This window comes from Rattus norvegicus, chromosome X, assembly GCF_036323735.1.
Source record: "Rattus norvegicus strain BN/NHsdMcwi chromosome X, GRCr8, whole genome shotgun sequence".
In the NCBI taxonomy this organism is placed as follows: domain Eukaryota; kingdom Metazoa; phylum Chordata; class Mammalia; order Rodentia; family Muridae; genus Rattus; species Rattus norvegicus.
In genome coordinates, this window is record NC_086039.1 from 32,699,105 (window position 1) to 32,722,342 (window position 23,238).

The window sequence follows — 23,238 nt, forward strand, 5'->3', positions numbered from 1 at the left end:
CGAATGCTCCCTTCTTTGATACAAATATTGGAGATACTCACAGAACAGTATATTTTTGTTTCTTTAAGGAATAATTTTATGGATTATCATAATGCTGTGTTACATGAAAATACCTGTATTTATTCATTAAGAGGCACATGGATTTATTGCTCTTTGACCCTATACTGTGGTTGTTCAGCACATATCATTTTGTATAGTCTTAAAGACATAAGAGACTAGGAAGGGACATATACTGAGACAGGTTATATTCTGATTTAGAAATGTCATCATTTCCTGTTTTTCTTCCTCCCTTTTCTTTAGTTGATGATGACAATTGAATTTACAGGATAAGGAATATATTTACCACCCCTTCTTTCTCATGATTGAGGCAGAAATAGAAAATATTAGCAAGATAAGTAACAGCCAGGGGTATTTTATACCAGCTGCATGCTACTCTCTCAAAGACTGGGGCATTAGAAAATGGAGATGAGAAGCTTTCTTCCCATCTTCAAGTGGCTGCCAGAAGACATGGTAGTGGATTCTGTATGATTTGGACCTGTAGGTGCCTATATACTACCCATTCCCTAACAGTAGATTCTGAGTCTTGACACATTTAGCAGATGTGAGGGATGGCTAAATATACATAAATGCATTTTTTCATCTCCTGCAACACTAGAAGGGGTTACTTTGCCACTAATCTGAAATTGCCTCCTTGAGAAACTCAGAGAAGACTGAGGCTGACACAGATGTCCATTGGGAACGAGTATAGCCTAGCATTTTCCTTTAATTCAGTTGTTGAATGAGCACATCCCAAGAAGATGCTAACTGACAAGAGATAGCATATTGTTATGTTTCTTATTTCTAACATCTTAGAGAATAATCCTTATATTGCCATAAACTTGATATTCTGTTAAGCTTATATATAAGATTTACTTGCTCTCTAAATTAACAGTGAAATCCTTAAGTACACATTTATCATAAAGCATTCAACTACCGTGATAATTTAAAATGCAAATTCTCTCATTAAAACTAATACAGTTATGGGATTATGAAAATGTTTTTGGAGTATGGGCATGTTTAAAAAACAAATTGTGATATAAGCATTATGGAAAATCAAGAATCTATGTTGTCATATTTGATATATTTATAATTGATTGAAAATCATACACATACCAAGCCATAAGAGGTAATGATCTGGTTTGATAAGGTGGCCATCTTTATATACAAAGGCAGAGCTCCATATAGTAGTACAAAATAATTCAGCCTAAGAAAACAATGCCTACTATGGAGTAGGCCTTACTTCAAAAGAGATCAGTAAAGGAAACTGGAAAAATTCCAAATTTGACATAAGAGACTATGATGGAATGTAGGGACTCATATTGACAGTGTTAAGACCATAATAAAGATTATGCAGTTTGTATATGTATTTTATTTTTAAATGAAAAATATCCACATATATAATATAAATGTTTCTATTGTGTTACTCAATGCTCGGAGAGCCAATAATATAGAAACAAATTTTAGTACAAGGAAATATATCATTTAGTTGAAGTAGTATTTGTCCTTAGAGAGTGCAGGCAACGTAAAAGAAAAAAATAGTCTGCATTTAAACATGTTTCTCAGTATTTACTTTCCCTTTAATATTTTATTGAGTCTGGAAGCAGGAGAAAAGTCCAAGAAAGACTACAGAATTATACAACTGCTCTATTATGATCTATGCTATTATTAGATCATGAATGTATTTGTAAATAAACAGAAATGATACATTCATAAATTATATGTGCCAAATTATATCATATATTTTAGTGAACCTGAAGAATGACACAGGCACAGCTACAAAAATTTTTCTTTGTTTATCTAATTTCTCCGTGGATGTTCCTTTTTAAGTTATCTTTTAATACTTTAAAATTTTAAATACTTTCAAGGATTGTTATTTATTTTGGAATAGTGTATTTCATCAAAAATAAAATCATTGATCAATACCAATGATTACATATCCAAAAGAATATCTACTTATAATTAAAAGGGTTTCGTATATATTTTATCACATATGTAATCAGTGGATACAAATGTATTTTTTTTTACTGGTGTTTACGAATAGTGAGATTTTTATTTTAAATGAACTTTACACACTTATGGGTCGAAGTGAGATATAATTTTCTTGCTTCTCTTGTAAAGATTCAAATATTACAAAGAAATACTTCACTATTTTCTTGATTTAAAATTCAAAGTAGAAGACCAAGAAACACTAGGGAACAGTCATGGGGATTTTGTATGAAAACTATGTTGCAATATTTTTCTTAAAAGTCATCATTTTAACATAGCATGTCACCAATTTAATATCTCTTAGGTGGGTCAGTAGACAAGTTTAAATTATCTCCGGAGTACAGGAGGATATAGGGTTACTGTATTTATAATTTTGTTGTCCAGTGATTTCTAACTGGCTTCTCATGACCTTTTGTACCCTAAAATACTTCCTAGTGAAGGATCTGCTGTTCTCTGAAGATTCTGATATTTAACCCTTTCATTTTTATTCCTAGCTGTACCCACTTCCGGGAATTATCTAGATTTGGTAGTGGAGGAGAACTTCTCTCCTATTTGCACTTGATACAACCATATGTACTCTCCCTGCCCACAAAGATTTCTTTTTAAAAAAATGGTTATTTTGTTTATTTACATTTCAAATGTTATCCTCCTTTCTGGTCCCCCCACCTGAAAACTCCCCTCTTCATCCCCCTCCCCTGCCTCCATGAGGGTGCTCCCCATCCACCCCACTCCCCTTTCTGTTACAAATGTATTCTCATTCTAGGAAACTAGAGGATAAGGGGCACCATAAAATGCTTTCATGAACCTAAAATCCTTTGAATTCAAGCCCCCCAGGAGAGAAGTTACAGTTGTAAGCTGATTCATTAGCACAGAAGGAAATACCTGGATCAAATGAGAAAGGCAAAGCTTTACCTGAGGCTCCCACAAGGGTGAAAACCTTTGTCCGAAAGTTTTCATATGGGAAAACCATGAACAATCCCTGTTTGAATGAAGCATCAAGCTGTCTACTGTAGACAGAGCATATTGAGCAAATTCAGTGAAATATGTAGGAGCTTGAAACTAACTAGTTGTGAAGGAGTTGTTTTGTCAACATGAAGTATCTTAATGTTTTTAAGATTTTGAGAATATTGGTCTATCATAATATGGTCTTACAAGATGTTCACTCCCAAATTGTAGAGCGAGTTTTCTTCTGTATAGAGCATATAAGCAAAATGAGTTCAGAAATCACACCATTTCTGATTTAGGAATGAACCAGGTTTATTTGGTAGTGTGCCATGACACGCCGACTTCTGTACTCATCATTGGCTTTTTCTACAGAAAGATCATTTGATTGAATATAACTGCAACCAAGAATTAATAATTTAAGCATATAAAAGGCAAGAAAGTCAACCTGTTTTAATTGGTATTCTGACTTGGTTGAATTGTTTTTCTTCATCCTCTCCACCCCAAATCCTATTAGAGCTCAGAGTTTTATTTTGATCAGACTGTACACAGAATTGCTTGACCAGACAAAAAGACTATATCAAAACAGAAAGAAGGTGAGAAGAAAATGAAATGGATTTCTTAAACCAGGGTGGGCAATAAGTGCCTTTTGTCGATAACATTTCTATAGGACTACCGAGTGAACATTTTTCTGAGACAGCAGTGGAACGATTCACGGCTGGCATACAGTGAGTACCCAGATGATTCCCTGGATTTGGATCCATCGATGCTGGATTCGATTTGGAAACCAGATTTGTTCTTTGCCAATGAGAAAGGAGCCAATTTCCATGATGTCACCACTGATAACAAGTTGCTGCGGATTTCCAAAAATGGCAAAGTGCTCTACAGTATTAGGTAAGCTGTTGTTGGTTTTATCACTTCATTTCTCAAGGCTTAGAGATGCCTGATTCATCAGGACAGGATGCTATGTATATATGACTTTGTGGTTTCTTCTATTATCTGAATTTTAAATATATGAATTTCAGAATGTTTCATGGTCTTATAAGTGTGATTTGTCACAACAAAAATGTATCCAGTTTGTTTATGGTATTATATAAACACCTAAGCAAATTTATTAAATAAATTATAGATTCTTCAATCTAATTACCTTGTACCATAGTATGTGATTTCTCATTTCGGTTATTTTTTTTCATTCATCTATTTATTTATTGACTTTACATCCTAATTGAAGCTTCTACTTTCTCTCTTTCCAGACTCTCCCTGTCCTTCCCATCCCACCATATCCCACTTCCTTTCTCCTCAGAATGGGGGAAGCCTTCCATAGATATTAACTGGCCTTGGCATAAAAGTTGGAGTAAGATTAGGCTCATCTTCTATTGAGGCTAGACAAGACAGCCCAATGAAAGGGAAAGGATCCAAAGGCAGGCAACAGTCATAGACAATCCCTGCACCAGTTTTTATGGAACCCACATGAAAAGTAAATTACACATCTGTGACATGTGTATGGGTCTTAGGTTCATCCCATGCATGCTCTTTGGTTCATGGTTCAGTCTCTGTGAGATCCTATGGGCTCGGGTTAGTCGATTCTGTAAATGTTCTTGACCCCTCTGGCTCCTTATTCCTTCCTACCCTCTTCCATAAAATTTCCCTAGCTCTGCCTAATGTTTGGCTATAGGTCTCTACATCTGTTTCCATTAGCTGCTAGGTGAAGTCTCTCAGAGAACAGGTTCCTGTTTGCAAGTATAGCAGAGTATCATTAATACGCTCAGGGGTTGGCTATCTCTCATGGCGTGGGTCTCAGTTTGGGCCAGTCATTGGTTGGCCATTTCCTCCATTTCTGTGCCATCTTTTTGTCTGCACATCTTGTTGGCAGGACAAATTTTGGATCAAAGTTTTGTTGAGGGGATTGGTGTCTCCATCCATCCATTGGAAGTATTGCCTAGTTACATTAGATGGCCATTTCAGGTTCCATATGCTGTGTTGCTAGGACTCTTATCTAGAGTCACTCTTGAAGATTCCTGGAAGTTTATCTTGTCCTAGGCTTCTAGCTCATACCAGAAATGCATCCCCTCTGGTTTCACTTCCCTGTCCTTGTTCTCAATCCCTCCATACCCCCCACTCTTCTCTTCTATTCCTATCCCACAATCTTCTCCTTACCCAAACCCCTCTCTGCATCCACCCCCAATATCTAATCTATTTCACCTTCTCGGTGAGACTTAAGTGTTGCCTCACCCCTTAGTCCCTCAATATTACTTAGCTTCTTTTGGTCTGTGGTTTGTACTTCTGATGGTTATCTTATACTTTATGGCTAATTTCCACTTCAAAGCAAGGACATATAATGTGCCTTCCTAGGTCTGGGTTCCTTCACTCAAGATGGTATTTTCGTGTCCCATCCATTTGCCTGCAAATTTCATGATGTCCTTGATTTTAGTAGCTGAGTACGATTCCATTGTGTAAATATACCACATATTGGGGAACATGTAGGTTGCTTCAAATTTCTGGCTATTACTTATAGATATGCTATGAACACTATTGAGTAAATGTCCCTGTGCTATAGTGGGACATCTTCTGGGTATGTGCCCAGGATTGGTATAGATGAGTCTTGAGATAGAATTACTCACAAGTTTCTGAGAAGCCACAAAATAGATTTCCAGAGTGGTTGTACAAGTTTTCACTCACAACAGCAATGGAGTTCTCTCTTTCTCCACATCCTTGCCAACATGTGCTGTCACTTGAGTTTTTGATCTTAGCCACTCTGATAGGCGTAAGATGGAATCTCATAATCATTTGATTTGCAATTCCCTGATGATTAAGGATGTTGAAGATTCCTTTAAGTGTTTCTCAGCCATTAGAGATTCCTCTGTCAATAATTCTGTCTAGCTTTGTTCCCCATTTTTAAATTGGGTTATTTGTGGTTTTGGTGTCTAATTTCTTGAGTGTTTTATATATTTTGGATATTACCCCTCTGTTGAATATAAAGTTGGTGAAGATCTTTTCCCATTCTGTGGGCCGCTGTTTTGTCCTTTCTAAATTTCTTTTTAAATATAATTTATTTATTTTTATTCACATTACATCCTAATTGCACACTCCCTTCTCCCAGTCCTACTCTTACAAATACTACCATTACCTCTTCCCCTTCGTCTCAAAGAAGGAGAAGTCCCCCTTGAGCATTACCCCACCTTGGGACATCTAGTCCCAGCCAGACTAAGCAAGTCCACTCCCATTGAGGCCAAATCAGGAACTGGAGGTAGGGGAAGGGGAGTCATTGTTAGGCAACAGACTCAGAAACAGCCCCTACTCCAATTCGTAGGGGACTCACAGGAAGATCAAGCTATAAATGGGAGGGGGACTAGGTCCAGCCTCGACATGCTCTTTGGTTGGTGGTTCAGTCTCTGAGCCCCCATAGTCTCAGATTTGCTGACTCTGTGGTCTTCTTGTCTGGTCCTTGACCCCACTGGCTTGCTCAATCCTGTTCCCCACTCTTCCACAAGTCTCCCCATCCTTCACCTGATATTTTGCCTTGGGTCTTGGCATATGTCTCCATCCACTGCTGGATGAAGCATCTTGGAAGACAGTTATGCAAGGTTCCTGTCTCATTGTTAATAGTTTCAGGAGTTGGCTCTCTCACAGGATGGGTCTCAAGTTGGGGCAGTCATTGGTTGGCTCTTATTTCAGTCTCAGCTCCATTTTTATCCCTTGTAGACAGAACAAATTTCAGGTTGAAGGTTGTATGGGAGGGTTAATGCCCCTCTCATTCCACTGGAAGCCCTGCCTGGCTACAAGAGGTGGCCATTTCAGTTTCTATATCTCCTGCTGGTAGGAATCTCAGGTAGGGTTACCCCCATAGACTCTAGGTAGCGTCCCCCAAACCATGTCTCCAGCTGGTCCCAGAGATGCTCCCCCATCAATTCTCATTCTCACTCCCAGCTCTATCCCACCCCTCCACCAACACCTGATCACCATTTCCATACCCCTCCTTACCCTGTTTCCCACCCAATTCCCTCTCTCTATCTACCCCTGATGACTATATTGTTTCCCCTTCTGAGTGTGATTCACATGGCCTCCATTGGGCCCTCATTATTACATAGCTTCGTTGGGTCTGTGGATTGTAGCATGGATGTCTTACATTTTATGGTTAATGTCCAACCATAAGTGAGTACTTACCAGATGTGTATTGTTGGTCTAGGTTAGCTCACTCATGATTATTATTCTCAAGTTCCATCCATTTGCCTTCAAATTTCCTGTTGTCTTTGTTTCTTTTGTCTGGGTTTTTTTAATTTAATAGATGATTTTTGAAAATAATTTATTTACAATCCAGCTGCTGCCCCCACTTCTGGCCCCCCACAGCTCCTCATTCTTTTCTTCTTCCCTCATTTCTAAAAGAATGCTCCCCTCCACCAGACCTCCCCAGTCCCTGGAGCCTCAACTCTCTGGAGGATTAGGCACATCTCCCACTGATCCCAGACCAGGCAGTCCTCTGGTATATATGTGTCATGGGGCCTCAGATCAGCTTGTGCATACTGTCTGGTTGGTAACTCAGTGTCTGGGAGCCCCCAGAGGACCTGGTTAGTGGAGACTGCTGGTCTTCCTATGGGGTTGCCCTCTTCTTCAGCTTCTTCCATCCTTCCCCTAATTCAACCATAGGGGTCCACCTGACTTCAGTCCAATGGTTGGGTGTAAGTATCTGCTTCTGTCTCAGTCATCTGCTGGTTGGGCCTCTCAGAGGACAGCCATGCTAGGCTCCTGTCTGTAAGTACATCATAACATCAGTAATACTGTTAGACCTTGGAGTCTCCCTGTGGGGTGGATCCCCATTTGGATTGGTCACTGGATCACCTTTCCTTCAGGTTCTTCTCCATTTTTGTCAGTGCAGTTCATCTAGACAGGAATACTTCTGGGTCTAGAAAGTAACAGAAACCTGGGAAGTGAGAGACTCTCAGGACTCAATTGGAATGACCCTATATGAATTGCCCAACAGTGAGGAGAGTCCACCTCCAGTAGATAGACAGAGTCTGAAGAGAAGGGATGGTGTTACTAACCCACAGTCTTTGTTTTTAATAGTTGAATAGTATCCAATTGTATACATGTAGCATATTTTCTTTATCCACTCTTCAGCTGAGGAACATCTGGGCTATTTGTGGCTATTACAAATAAAGCCACTATAAACATAGTTGAGCTTATTGTATAGTGGAAGATCTTTTGGGTATGTGCCCAGAAGTGGTATAGTTGGGTCTTGAAGTAAATTTATTCACACTTTTCTGAGAAACTGCCAAATTGATTTCCAGGATGGTTGTACAAGTTTCCACCCCAGCAGCACTAGAGGACTATTCTGTTTGCTTCACACCCTCACCAGAATGAGCTGTTGCTTGATTTTTTTGATCTTAGCCATTTTGGTAAGAATGGCGTATGGTGGAATTTCAGAGTAGATTTGATTTGCATTTCCTGGATGACTAAGAATGTTGAATATTTCTCTAAGTGCTTCTCAACCACTCAAGATTTGTCTGTCGAGTATTCGATTTTTCTCTGCACCCATTTTTTAAATTTGGTTATTTGGATTTTGGTTTTAACTTCCTGATTTCCTTATAAATCTTTTATATCTACCTGATGTCAAAAGTAGAGTCGATGAAGATGTTTTACCATTTTGTAGGCTGTCAATTTGTCCTACCGATGGTGCCTGTAGCTCTGAAAAAAATGTTTCAGTTTCATGAGGTCCCATTCATTAATTGTTGATCTCAGTGCCTGAGGTGTTGATTTTCTGTTCAGGAAGTTGTTTTCTACATTAATAAGTTCTCTGTTTAATATTGAGGTTTTTGATCCACTTGGATTTGAGTTGTGTGCAGTTTTTTCAAATTCTATTTGAATTCTTCTACATGCTAACATCCAATTAGACCAACACCATTTGTAGAAAGATGCTTTCTCATTTCATTTTATAGTTTTGGCTTTTTTGTTATAAGTAGCCATAGGTATGTGAGTTTATATCTAGGTCTTCAATTAGCATTGATCAACCTGTCTGTTTTTGTGTCAATACCATGCAGTTTTTTTAATTACTATTGCTCTGTGGTACACTTTGAAATTGAGGATGTGATACCTCCAGAAGTTCTTTTATTGTACAGGATTGTTTTAGCTTTCCTGTTTTTTTATTTGTTTGTTTGTTTTCCATATGATGCTGAATATTGTTCATTCATGTGTATAATATGTTGCAATTTTGATGGGAATTGCATTGAATCTGTAGATTGCTTTTGGTAATGTGGCCATTTTCACTGTGTTAATCCTACCTCTCCAGGAACAATGGAAATCTTTCCATCTTCTGATATCTTCTGCAGACTTTCTTTCTTCAGAGACCTGAAGTTCTTGTCATATAGGTCTTTTACTTGCTTTGTTAGAGTTTCACCAAAATATTTTGTATTACTTTTGGCTATTATAAAGCATGCTTTTTCCCTAGATTCTTTCTTGCCCTGATTATGATTTGTATAAAGGAGCACTACTGATTTTTATGAGTTAATTTTGTCCATGTTGCTGAAGGTGTATATCAGGCATATTCTCTTTCTTTGTTGAGTCTTTGTGTGGTTTAGGTATCAGGGTACCTGTGTTCTCATAAAGTGAGTTTGACAAACTTCCTTCTGTTTCTGTTTGGTGGAATAGTTTGAAGAATATTGGTATTAGCTCTTCTTTAAAAATCCTGTAGAATGCTGCACTAAAAACATGTGGCTCTGGGCTTTTTTCCGTTCAGAGACTTTTAATGACTGCTTCTATTTCCTTAAGTGTTATAGGAATATTTAAATAGATTAACAGATCTTGATTGAATTTTTGTAAGTGGAATCTATGTTGAAAACCATCCATTTAGTTTAGCTTTTTCAATTTTGTGGTATACAGACTTCTGTAGTAGGTTCTGGTGATTTTGTGAATTTCCTCACAATTTCTGTTGCTATGTTCTCCTTTTAATTTCTGATTTTGATAATTTGGATACTATTTCTCTTCCTTTCAGTTAGTTCAGTTAAGAATTTGTCTATGTGATTGATTTTTTTCAAAGAACAAGCTATTGGTTTCATTGATCCTTTGTATTGTTCTCTTTATTTCTAATTTATTTATTTCAGTCTTGACTTTGGTTATTTCTTGCTATCTACTCCTCAGTTTGATTCTTTTTGTTCTAGAGTTTTCAAGTATGGTTTTAAAGTGCTAGTGTGAGACCTGTCCAATTTCTTAGCATTTATTGCTGTGGACATTCCTCTTTCATTGTTTCCCATAATGCCTTCATTTCCATGGAATTTCAGGAAATCTTTAATTTCTTTCTTTATTCCCTCCTTGACCCAATGGTTATTGAGTAGAGAGTTATTTAGTTTTCATGAGTTTAAATGCTTTCGGTTGTTTCCGTTGTTGTTGAAGTCCAGCTTTAATCCATGGTGATCTGATAAGGTGCAAGCAGTTACTTCAATCTTTTTTTATTTGTTAAAGCTTGCTTTGTGATAGATTATATGACCAATTCCGTATGTAGCAGAACATGACCCTGAACTTCTCAGCCTCTTGTTGTCCTCATAGACATGATCTATCAATCTCAGTGTGTGTATGTGTTTGTGTGTGTATAGGGGCAGGGAGAGATTGAATCTAACTCTTCCTCCAAGGTAAGCAAACACATTTTCAACAGAGCTACATCCCTAGTCTCTCATTTTAAAAATTACATTGAAATATTTCCTTCAGAATCCTTATCTCCCTAGGCTCAGAAAATTTTCCTGTTATTTTTAACACTAATAACCATCTCTCTGGGGCCCTGCAAGTTTCTGTTTGCCCTGTATTTCCATTACAGCCATACATGAGTTAATCATAAGAACATGGGTCTTTTTGAATCATAAAGATTTAGAGTCAAACTCAATCTTTGGCACTTACCAAGGTCTAGGATCTACAAAATGTAATTTCTTCCATTATAAAGCATAGATATCAATCTGTGAATATTTTTGTGAAAATCAAAAGTGTAGATGTCAGAAAATATTTTCTTTAAAGGGCCAGATTGCAGTCATTTCAGTTGTGCAGGATCTGATGCCTCTATAACACGTACCAATGTGTATCACGTAGTTGGAAATCAAGTAGAGAAAAAATTACAAATAAAAAAATCCAGTAGTCCAGGGAAATCCTGGTACACTAGACCAAATTAATTGGTTATGGTTTTACCAGGTCTTGAAGAGCCAGTATAAATCTATTTGTCATGGGATTCATGTTTGGTAAATAAATCCTTAATTAAAATGAGTGATCTTATATAGTAAGCTATCAGCAACCATATTTTTCCTCTTCTGAAGTATAATGTACAGGAGAGACTTAGTACACGGAATATTGGCATTTCAAAGGTCCTTTATAAGTAACCCACTACTCCCTTATTTTATTATCATCTCCCAAAGTGGGCAGTTACTATTCTTGTATATACTTTTCCCAAGTGAGTAGACTCACCACCATTTAAAAAGTTGTTATATAATTTGATTTTTTACTGTTTATTTCATTCTTCTACCTAATATAAGACAACACTGGCTGGCTTTTATGGAATACAGGAGGCTGTTCATTTGGGAAATGTGGCAATACCATTGCTTCCCGAAACAATCAGACAAATTCCTTCATTGCCCACTTCATTGTTAAGAAAAGAATATTCTGCATGATAATCCATGCAGCTGTTGTAAAATGCAGTGTTGGGTATGACCGAAGTTGATGTGACCTGATAGAATGGGACATATGTAGAGCATGATGCTGGAAAGGAGAGTTATAAAAAGTAACAGTGTATCAGCTGCTTCAGCTAGTCCTTTGGGCTTTGGGTAGTATTTGTTCTAGTAAATACTGAGCATTGTATACTGCTGAAATAAAATAAAAAATATCAGGTTGCTGTCGTTGCTTTTTGTCTTGTGAAAGATTCTCTGCTCTGTGTCATTTGCGGATGTATGTTCCAGACAAAGATCCAGAGGCAATTGTGGTATATCTGGTTCTGAAATTTGACACGTTACTCATTGCTTAGATTCTGAGGAGTTTGTCCTTAGGCAGGCTGTGTGAATAGTCTCTGAAATCTGAGGGGAAAATTCTTGGTTAAGGAGAACTAGAGATGCCACATTCAAGAAACACAAGCCACGGGCAAATTTCAACTACAGAAATCTATTTTCCTAAAGGTGTTTTCAATGCCAGACAATACTTTGGCCATAGAAGATCCAGGCTGAGTCAGATGTAATCCTTACCCTAAAAAGGCTCAGTTTTAATGAGATACATGGACACATAACTAATTAAGAAATAATAAATAGGAAAAATGAAAAGTAGTTAGAACTTTACAAATTATGTTCTCAAAATGCTGTTAAAATTTGGAGGTCAGTACCTCCAGTTTTGTGGGGTATTAGACTCAATTATTAAGTGTCCAAGGAATTATTAGGGTTAATGTATTCCCAGTAAAGGACTTAATTCAAGTTTGAAGTGAAGCCAGCTATACTTGCTGTCTAAAAGTTGCTGTAAATTTTCCCGATGTCTCATTACAAAGAGATCTTACCGAAAACTAAATTTTATGATGCAAATACCAGAGGAAACCATTGGCCTCAATTCATATAAAGCAATAAAGTGCTCGTCCTTGGTTTCTGTGAAGAATAGTGAGAACAAACATAAAGGATACATAAAAGAAGAAATTGGTATGGAGAACGAGAGCTTGGGAAAGACACAAGCAAGGAACTACAAGTACTAAAGTTGAACTCATCCTGCACAGTTAAAGAATTACTGAAATATTTGGTGTGCTTCTAAAATATGGTGCTTTGTGGTGAGGTCTTATATTTGAACCAATAGCATATGCTAATAATATTTCATCTGGGAAAGATTCCATGCTTTTCTCAACTTTGTAGAACCAGTACATCGAATTGAATTCTCATGTAAGTCCAAGTCCAAAGCTTTGAAGGCAAAATAAAACAGAAAGAGAAGTATATATTCTGGTGTTTTCATTATAAATACGATCATAGTTCCCAATAATTTGTATATCAGCTTCCCAAATGGCATGAACCTAAATGAAGTAGTAGTTGTTAGAAGTCTACAAGCAGACTAGCACTTGGTAACACCTAATTCTAATGCTTGAGACACATAATAGAAAGTCAAACAGGTGTTTTTCAACGGGAAGCAAATGTCTTAGCAAATGTCTAACTAGTGATGATATAGCTTTTGTTGACAAAAATGTGTCTAAACCACTTTTGTAAAATTTTCAGATTCTTTCTTTAATAATGATTTCTGGTCTAGTTTTGGTTCTTTGCCTGTGATAAATGTCATGAAAAATGCAGCTGAGCTACTAAAAGGATTTATTTAGACTTCTCATTCCAAATTACAGTACATCATATGAAGTAGGTCAAGGTGGGAGATTCAGACAGCTACTAACATCACTTCCACAATCAAGAGCACAGAGAAATCAATGCACACGTTTACTTATTTACTTGTGTGTGCTGGTATTTCTCTACCCTTATATAATTCAGGATCCCCTCCACAAGGATTAAAGCTGCCCATACTAGTCTCTCCATATCAATTAAATTAAAGCAACCACATGCAGGCATGTCCACAGGCTAATCCAACATAGATAATCTATGATTAAGAATCTTCTCAGGCAGTTCTAGGCTATATCAAGTGGACTAAAAAGTTAGCCATCACAACTTTCCCAATATGTTTTATTACACCCCACATTTTCAAAGTATTTTTGCTGACTTGCCAAATTAATTATCCATGGTCAAAGTATGAAGAAGGGCATATATCTTGCTTTGTGCATTCTCTTTAGAGAGAGTCAGATTCTAAGTTGCTATTACTTAACAATGCACAAATCCATAGGAATTAGGTGTGCCTTTGTGTAACCTATACTACCATTCCAATTTTTGTTGAGTTTACTATTAAAATGGTAGCAAAGGTCAGGGCATCATAAGATGTGATGGGCCAAATAATTGAAAAAGGTAAAAGGTAAACATTTTAGTAGAAGATAAGTTTGCATCAAATGCCTGCTGTCTCATTATCCATAGTTGTTTTTTTTCTTTAAATTAGATCACTTCTGAGAGTCCCCATGACCTAGTTTCATTTCATTGCTGTGGTAAGAAACTATGACCTAAAATGACTTGCATAGGAAAGGGTTTGCTTGGCGCTTGGTTTTCATATCACAATCAATCAACGAGAGAATCGGGGCAGGAACTCTAGTTAAGAATCATGGAGGAGGGGTTGGGGATTTAGCTCAGTGGTAGAGTGCTTGCCTAGCAAGCAAAAGGCCCTGGGTTCGGTCCCCAGCTCCGAAAAAAAATCATGGAGGAATGCCACTTTCTGCCTGGTTCTCTGACTCTGACTCCCTCTGGAAAGGCTGAGAACTGAGTTATAGTTTGGTCCTTGAGGCTGAGTACCTCCACCATCAGAGTTATCCAGCAATGACTGTCTAATACCAGAGAGATATAGAAGTTGGGAGATTATATATATATATATATATATATATATATATATATATATATATATATATATATATATTCATTCCTCCTTCCAGGGGAACTGGATGCCTTAGCAATCTCAATCTGGTGCCAAAGGCTTAGATGGTTCCTGAAGAGGCACAGGTCCTCTGTTTATGTTAGAAGCCCAGAAAAGCCTTTTCTAACATCAGTGAAGGATCAGCAGCAACAGCAGAGGGCAATTAACTCGGTGGCAAGAGGAAAGGCCACATGAACAAAGATTAAATAATCTTCATTCTGTTGTGTCCTTTTTATCTGGGATACTACCAGAAGTGGCCATCGACATGTCCAGTGTTATTCTTCCCATGTCAATTAACACGTTGAGTTAATACAATTCTTTGATTGATGCTCCATGCTCAAGTTATTTTAAAATTTGTGGCAAGTTGACAGTTAAAACCAACTGACACAGTCTCTCAAGCCATCAATAACTGTAGAATTGTTTCTGCATGAAACATCACATAATTCCAAAATTTCTGCTTGCCTCATCTGCAACCTTTGCATGAACTGCAACCTACCTTTTTATGGCACTGGGGGTAAAGGTGTCTGTAAATCCTTTTTGGTTCAGTTCCCAGTTATAGGAGTTGATGATTCAGTCTCCTACCTTCTCCATAGTGCTTGAGTTGTAATAGAAAAATCTATGGGGCCTGACATTCCTTGTTCCTCTACAGATACATTACAAATACCACTGGGAGTAGGTAGAGTGTAGATTTCTAGACAGACACCCAACTGTGCCCCCTAAACAATCCTGTCTGATGACCAATTCTATCCATACATAAAAGGCCAATTTTTCCCACATTGCCTCCCATTCTTGACTCATACTGCGGTCTGATGCAAGAGCTTCAAAGGATGCTGACTGTACAGAATGATGTTTTTAAATAAGAAAGATAAAAGAATATTCTTTATTTAGATGCCAGTACTGAAAATAAAATGCACACTAAAATGAGGCTTACCTAAATGTTAGCATGATGATGCTATGGTATTTTACTCAGCTTTGATGAGCCCCAGAAACCCAAATTTGTTAGGTTTGAAAAGCTGTGATCTTTTCTCTATATGCATGCCTAAACTATGCTTGTCTTTATATCTTACAAGCCTATATCCTCATTTTGTAATTATGTCTCCAAATATCCATTAGTTTTGTGGCTTGACTTAATGGGGAAATTAATGGCTATAACATAAGCACCCACACCAGAATTAAGCAGTTAATCAAGGAAGTGCTATAAAGTGCCTTGAAAACCACATGATTCCATTCTTCTTAGTGATAAGTAGGGTTTTGAGGGCGGGAAGAGTTGGTTTGTAGTATACTGGTATATTGAGTAGGAGCTGAACTAAGTGGTACCAAGAGGGTAGTTTTGGAGAAGGGCTTTCAAAAAATGGAGCAGCTGGGGATAGAATTATGAAGGAACTGAAAGTGTGTTATATGCATAGCCAATTCTTATAATTTCTGAAAAGCTCTGTTGAATTCCAAGTTGAGATCACAAATGCAAATATACAATGGATTGTCTCCTGTGAAACCCGGTTAGGGCCTTTGAATGCACACTTGAAGGATAAGAAAGTGTTCAGCAAAATATATGGAAGATGAATAACTGCTGGCCTCTGACTTCATCTGACTGGACTAGCAGTAGAAAGATTTACCTGCATTTGGAAGTGAATAGCTGCATTAACATTCATCAGTCTGTAGAAACCGAATAACAAGAAAGTATCTTGGGACAACTTGAGAGCCACACTTCTTTCTGTTATTTAATCTGTCCTCTAAGATCACAAAACAGCTCTCCCCACCCTCATCAATCAGATCATCATTTTGACTCTCCAAAATGGGACTTAAGCAGGAGAGAAAAAAAAGCAGGAGAGCAGAGCAGACCCAATCCACTAGCACTATGACACATTTCTCCTCAAGCCACCAAACTACTTCTTGGTGAATTAATATGTTCTCTCATATTCTGTACAGCTTGAGGACAAGAAGAAATTCTTCATTTCAAGGTACCTACTTCAAACTGCTTTTAGATCTCGAAACTGTTCTCTCCCAATGTCAACATCCAACTCCTAAAATGAGAAATCTGATTTGGAAGCAGAACAGTGAAGATTGAAATTTCTGTGGTTTAAGAGGTGGTTTTATAATTTTCAAAGATAGTCTTAACTATTATAAATACAGGGCAATTTAACAATAACAATCTCAACCATTTTAGCCTTAACTACTATATGCAGGAGAAACCATAGGGCATTTTTGGAAAGCTAAGGCACATACAGTGATGATGGACTGGTTCAACAATTGGCTAGATATGTAGGCAAATTTGATCACAATACAGGATTAAACCAAAAGAGTTTAAAGGCCAGTCTATTATACTTATCACCTAGGTTTTCTTATGCCAGGAAGCCAAAAATAAAAGCCAGAGGTTCTGGTGAAGCTGACTTTTGTTGACAAGGACTTCTGCTGCTTTTCACAGAATTCTGATACAACATCGAGCTCCAAAGAAACATGTATAAATGTACTGTAGATCTTTTGAGACATGTAAATTATTTTAATACATTCTCCCAGACTATATACTAGAGCCATGATTATCAATATTCCTTTAATATAGTTCCTCATGTTGTTGTGATCCCCAAGCATAAAATTATTTCCACTGCTACTAATAATTGTATTTTTCTCTTGTTATAAATCATAATGTAAATATTTTTGGAGATCAAGTTTGCCAAGGCGGTTTTGACCCGCAAGTAGAGAATCACTACTGTAGAAGAAAGACACTCCATTTTTTATAGGGGGAACTTTTGTACGTTTCAAAGCTTGACAATCTCTCTACAAGTTTCACCTTGTTTGAAGCACTTAAAACTACAAACAAACATCTGTACTATAAAAGGTGTGACAGTGATCACTGGACCGTAATTGAAAGACAAATAATTAACATAGATAATTATGTGAGTTTCCGTGCTCCTGGAGCAAAGCCGTTTATAACTGAGTTACTTCAAAGAACAACAACAAAAATGACATCTCCTTTCACTAGGGTTGCTGAGCAGTCAGATGAAAGATATAAAAGTAGAAGGTAAGCTAGGCCATCAGTGATAAAATACTATGGAGATTGATGTCAATTCTGAGGTCAAGGAAGACATAGATTCAGATCCAATATCACTAAATGACACTAAGCTATTTAGCATTTCTAATAACTGTAGTTATCCTTAAGTTTCTCATTCATACTAAATGCTTAATGACCCATGGAGGATAAAAGAAATAAAGCAGAGAGACAGTTCTTCTTACCACCCACCCTAATTTATGTGCATACTCATTTTCTATTCGGTACCTAGGTCATCCAGATTCCACTCACTTTCCACACTTAGTACAAATAAGATACTCTCCTGGTCTGTGTTTCCTCCTTTGGGGGAGGCAAAAGCCTAATAATGGAAGTGATAATTGCATCTCTTTTCAGATAATAATTAGGCTGGTTCTGGATCTCCCATTTTAGCTCTTTGTTAAAAGTAAACTTAGTGACGGTGTGTGATTTGAAATTCCTATCTCCCCTGTGACTTTTCCTGGGGAGAGACGCACAACCATCTATCTATTCACCTCACACCTGTCAGTGATGACAGACTCCTGAGCAAAGAAAGATTCTACTTTAGGGTAGCTTGGGAGATCAATGAATTCATTGAGGTTGCTTACAGTAAAGGAGCTACTTCCAGGAACATTGGTTCTCAGAAAGAGTTGCATCACTAGAAAATCCAATTCAAGGTTTTGAGAGTAATTTATGAAGGCTGCATTACTGAAGTTCCATATTCAACTTGTGGGCCACTCCGGTGAAGAGTCTCCTCTCCCTCAGACATTTTTATTTTCTTTATATAACCTTAGAGAGGGGTTTCATTTGCCTAACAACTTTCCTAAGTAGTAAGGGCATCCCTTCTCCCTGCAGAACAAGTGTTTCAATGTAGAAAAAGTACCTATACATTATTGTCCCATCAAACATAAAGCATGGTTCCTAGTATAGTGATATCGGACTTTAATCCCCACACTCAGGAGGAAGAGGCAGGTACATCTCTGATTTCAAGACCTGATTAGTCTACACAGTTAGCTCAGGCTTGTAGTGAAACCCTGTCTCAAAAAATTACAATAAAAAGGAAATCATCTTACCATCTGCCCCCAAATCCATATTCTCACTGATCTTTGCTGCCATAAGAGCAGTTAGCAAGCCTCCTGTAGTTACCAGACTAAAAATCTTAATGCTGTGATATGTTAGCATATACACAATTATGTTCCCATATGTCAGTCGGTATAAAGTTACTTTGGTTTGCTCAAAACCATGTCTGCATTTCCCAGAATGCTGTCACTTGTGTTGTGCTCTATTTTGTCCAAAGTAATATGATCCCTAACAAAATGTTAAGATCATTGCTAACTAGTTCTTTTTTCTCTCTCTCTCTCTTCACCTCACCGTTGCTGTAACATTAGACACCACATGACAAGGGTCAAGTCATTTCCTATTGTTTTAAGTACAGGCTAGTAATACTTTATCTTCAGAAATGCTTGAGTGTATAATTAAACACTAGACATGAGATGACTTTGAAATTAATTTAAATCTGCTGGCTGGAGCTCTTTTTTCCTAGTGTTCAGTTTATCCCTCTCCTTCCTCCACACCTTCACAACATTTTTATTCAGAAAATATGAAAGCATTTGGAAGTTTTAGCTGCAGATATATCTATTCCTCTCCAAGTGGAATCCAGTCCAGATTTGGACTTAATTAACATGAGCTAACCATATGTGTGCACATTTTCTGAAAAGACCACACACAGATGGGAAGAGTTATTATATTTTTGTCCTTCCTAGCTGGTTTTGCTCAATGCAGATGGGTATTTCCTATGATGCTTTTTTAATGTTTGGTAAACATAGACCGTCCTACTCAGTGAGACTTTAAGCAGGAAAAGGAATAGAACAGCAGATGATCTAGACAATGTTACCATTAGTTTCCTCCATATCCCAAGTTCAAAAGGAAGAAAGAACACACTGGGCTTGCTTATTTGGAATCAATTGAGAAGAGAATGCAGTTTTGCATCCTAGGACCAAACTGCATGATGTGCCTCGGCTGCCCAGCCACACTATTCTATGCCCTGGGTTGTTGTCCTTATTACTTTAGGTGTATCTAACTGAACACATCCTTTCAGTATCAAAGTCTTCCCTTGGAAATGTGGGAAGAAGACCTAGGAATCTTTCAGCTGATTTACACTGATTTAGACAGTACTTGTACTTGTAAACCTAGTACTTTCAAGTACTTGTACTAGTACTTGAAACCTAGAATTGTGTTTTAATAACCATTGGAACCTGTAATTAAAAGTTTATTGATTGATTTCAATGTAGTTGCCAAGAATGGTAGGATTTGAGCAAGGGCAAATTGAGATTATTCTAGAACTCTTAACTCCTAACAAGTTGCTCAGTTTTTATGTGAAGAGACTTGTCAGATAGAGACAAATTTGTACTTGTCCATGAATCAGGAGATCAGGTGACCAGATGAAGTATAGAGTGTGTCCCAAAGGTAGATCCATAATGTCATTCATTTTAGAAGTTTTATGTTATCAAAATGATTGTCTAGGTCAGGGAAAATACGGTTCTTTAAATGAATAATTGAATAAAGCTTCTTTAAAGTTGAAGAATACCGGGTGTGATGTGAAGGCCTTTAATTGTAGTGCTTGGCAGAAGAGGCAGGCAGATCTCTGTAAGTTTGAGGCTAGCCTGGTCTACATGGCGGGCTCTAGTCCAGTCAGAATTACACACTGATACCTTGCCTCAAAAAAGTTGGATAATAAATTCTCAGTTATTAACTAGTCCCATGCCAAAGTGTGATTCCATTGAAGAAATTTTTTTTAAATTTTCATTCTTTATATATATTAAATCCTGACCAACATTTCTTCTGCCCCTCCACACCTCCCATTCAAATGTCTCCCTTAGGCTTACTCTTTCTCTGCTTCCCTTCAAAAACAAACAAACAAAATAGTAGGCTTCCCAGGGTCATCAACCAAACAGGGTATTAACAACTTATAATAAGACTAGCCATAAACCCTCATACCAAACCTGGATGAGGTGATCCAGTAGGAAAAAAATTATCCCAAAGACAGGAAAGAGTCAAAGATACCCCTACTCCCATTATTAGGGATCCTGCAAAAATGCTATTACTAGAAAACTTCAATAGGTTTACTCTTTTAAATTCCAGGGAATTTCGATTGCAGTAGGTTTCTACATTGCCCCCAAATGCCCCCCAATTCCATCTCTCCCAGTATTTTTTCCTGATCTCCAATCTGATGTTTCCATCACATTTGCCTCTAGTTAACCCAAAAAAGAAATCTATTCTGTTTTCCCTTCTCAGGGAAATCTATGAGTACCTCTTGAACCCTCTCTGTTGCTTAGTCTCTCTGGGACTGTGAATAGTAGCATCATCATCCTTTACTTTACATCTAATAGCCACTTACATATGAGTACACACCATGCTTGTCCTTTTGGGTCTGGGTTACCTCACCCAGGATGATCTTTTATAGTTCCATCCATTGCTATACATTTCAAGATATCATTGTTTTTAATAACTGAGCAATACTCCATTTTGTAAATGTACCACATTTTTTTAATTATTTGGTTGAGGGACATCTAGGTTGTTTCCCATTTCTGGCTATTAGGAATAAAGGTGCGATGATCACAGCTCAGAAAGTATCTCATTTCAAGTGTTTGACATAAGGGTGGCCTGCAAATATTGCCAAACTCTTGTTATATTCACTTCCAGCCCAGGTAGAATCTTACTTATACCAGCTCCTCTTCCTAACTGCTCACTTACCTAGCAGATCTCCCAGTCTTCTTAAGCGCTCACAATATTGTTGGTTGACAGCAAACTAATCTTGGCTTTGTTGCCCAGACTCTGCCAACATGTTGTCTAGGATGACCTGGCTTATCTCCCTCTTGTCTCATTATCCTAATAGATAGAACTGTCCTAATAACATAGCAGCCTACGTAGAGCTGTGTGACTTACTCTGGTGTGAAAAAGAAAGTGATATTTACCAAAGATAAAGTTAATGCTCCTGAAAAGTTTCAGATTTCACTCACAAGCTCTCCCTTCTTTACTTTACAAAACCATTGTTTGTTTAAGTTTATTATTTGGCATGAAGTCATCCCTTGGGAAGTGTGAGGTAATGTTTCTTTTTTAAAAACTTTTCATAAAGTCTTTAATATAGTCACTGATTTTGAGTAGAATAAGTGAGACACATTAAAGAGATTATCATGGATGTTTCATGTTATCCAATAGCATTTTGCATGTTCCCTATCTTGATAAATAGCATACCGGTCATCACCTCTGATAAACTTATAAACATTAGAATCTGGAGGCATCAAAAATCCACTGATGCGTGCGAATAAGTGTTTCTTAAAGTAGCCTAGGTGATGCCATCAGCCCTATCTAGACTTCTCATTAAAAATACCAAGAATGGGAATTCTCACAAATGCCTTGCAGATGATGCTCATATCCACCAAAGAGTAAAACTGAAAAAGCTAAAGATAATCAAGTTAGCAGAATGTTTTAATCTACAATTCCCTCTTACTTTTTCACTCCCTTTCTCAGTGTGTGAGCCTTATTAATGAAATACTTTGAGTGGGATTAATTTATTTTATTTTATGTGTGTTAATGTTTTGCCTATGTAAATTTTGAGTTGTGAGCTGACATCTGGAGGCAGGAAATCAAAGTCTGATCCTCTGGAAGAAAAATTATTCTTTATCTGTAAACTACCGCCCTAGCTCCTAATGATGCACTTTTGACTTTTAACTTGTCCCTAGGAGACTTCCACTTTTACGTTCTAGATGGCTCAGGATGACAATCTTGCTTAACTCTCAATGTATCCTGTAAAATCAATCAAATACCAAACTGTCGCATGTTTTAGAAATTTCAAGATACTGATAGGAACAATTTAGCAGTTCTAAAACTTCCAGTATGGCAATCCTTATGTTCTCAAAAAAGAGAATGGGTTATATTCTGGAATGTGGTGCGATAATGCTACCTTAGTGTATCTATTGCTGTGATAAAACACCGTGAACAAAAGCAACTTGGGGAGGAAAAGAGTTTATTTGGTTTACAGCTTGTAGCCCCTCCTCCAGAGATATGAAGAAGAACCTTAGGATAGGAACTGATGGATGCAGATGCCTTGAAGGAATGCTGCTTTTTAATTTATGATTCGTGGCTTGTTCAGCCTCCACCACAGTAACCTAAGTCTTTTTATGTCAATCATTACTGGTGAAAATGTCTTACAGACTTACATACAGGTCAATTGTATGGAGGCATTTTTTATTGAGATCGTTCCATCTCAGATGACACTAGCTTGGGTCAAGTTGACATTAAAAACTAACCAGTGCCGAGTGGGAGGCATAATAACTATATCATCTGTATGGCCCATTTGCTAGGACATGTCGAATTTTTGAAAACGCTCTTGCTTGCTCATTTATTCAGAGAGCAGAGAAACTCTCAAGTAATTACTCCTGCCTTTGTGTCAGATCTAACAATCCCACCGGGACACAGAATTTTATTAGCAGCACAGATGACTGAACATACTGAGAAAAATTCCCCACAAACATGAAACTATCCCTGAATCCTGCCTCAGATGAGAGCTCACTGGATGACATTTTATTTTTGTCGTTTGCATATGTACATTTCTTTTAAGACAGGTTTTACATTTGGACCGAAATGAGCACCATAGTCAAACAGAGGGTTAGCAGCTGTGTTCTTTCTTAAATCATGTTGTTGGACAAGCAAATGGGAGGAGACTGTAAAATCTAATTGGTCCTGCATGAATTACAGAGTCCCAAATTTAT

General features: G+C 37.4%; 1 protein-coding gene across 4 annotated transcripts in view; it reads left to right on the forward strand.

Annotated features, from left to right (window-relative positions):
• The window catches only part of Glra2 (glycine receptor, alpha 2), a 221,347-nt gene that overhangs the window by 47,174 nt on the left and 150,935 nt on the right, over nt 1–23,238 (forward strand). For all 4 annotated transcript variants that reach the window (XM_003752039.6, XM_008773152.4, NM_012568.4 and 1 more), the window contains 1 exon segment: nt 3,638–3,861. In XM_003752039.6, coding sequence (XP_003752087.1) covers nt 3,638–3,861 — 224 coding nt within the window.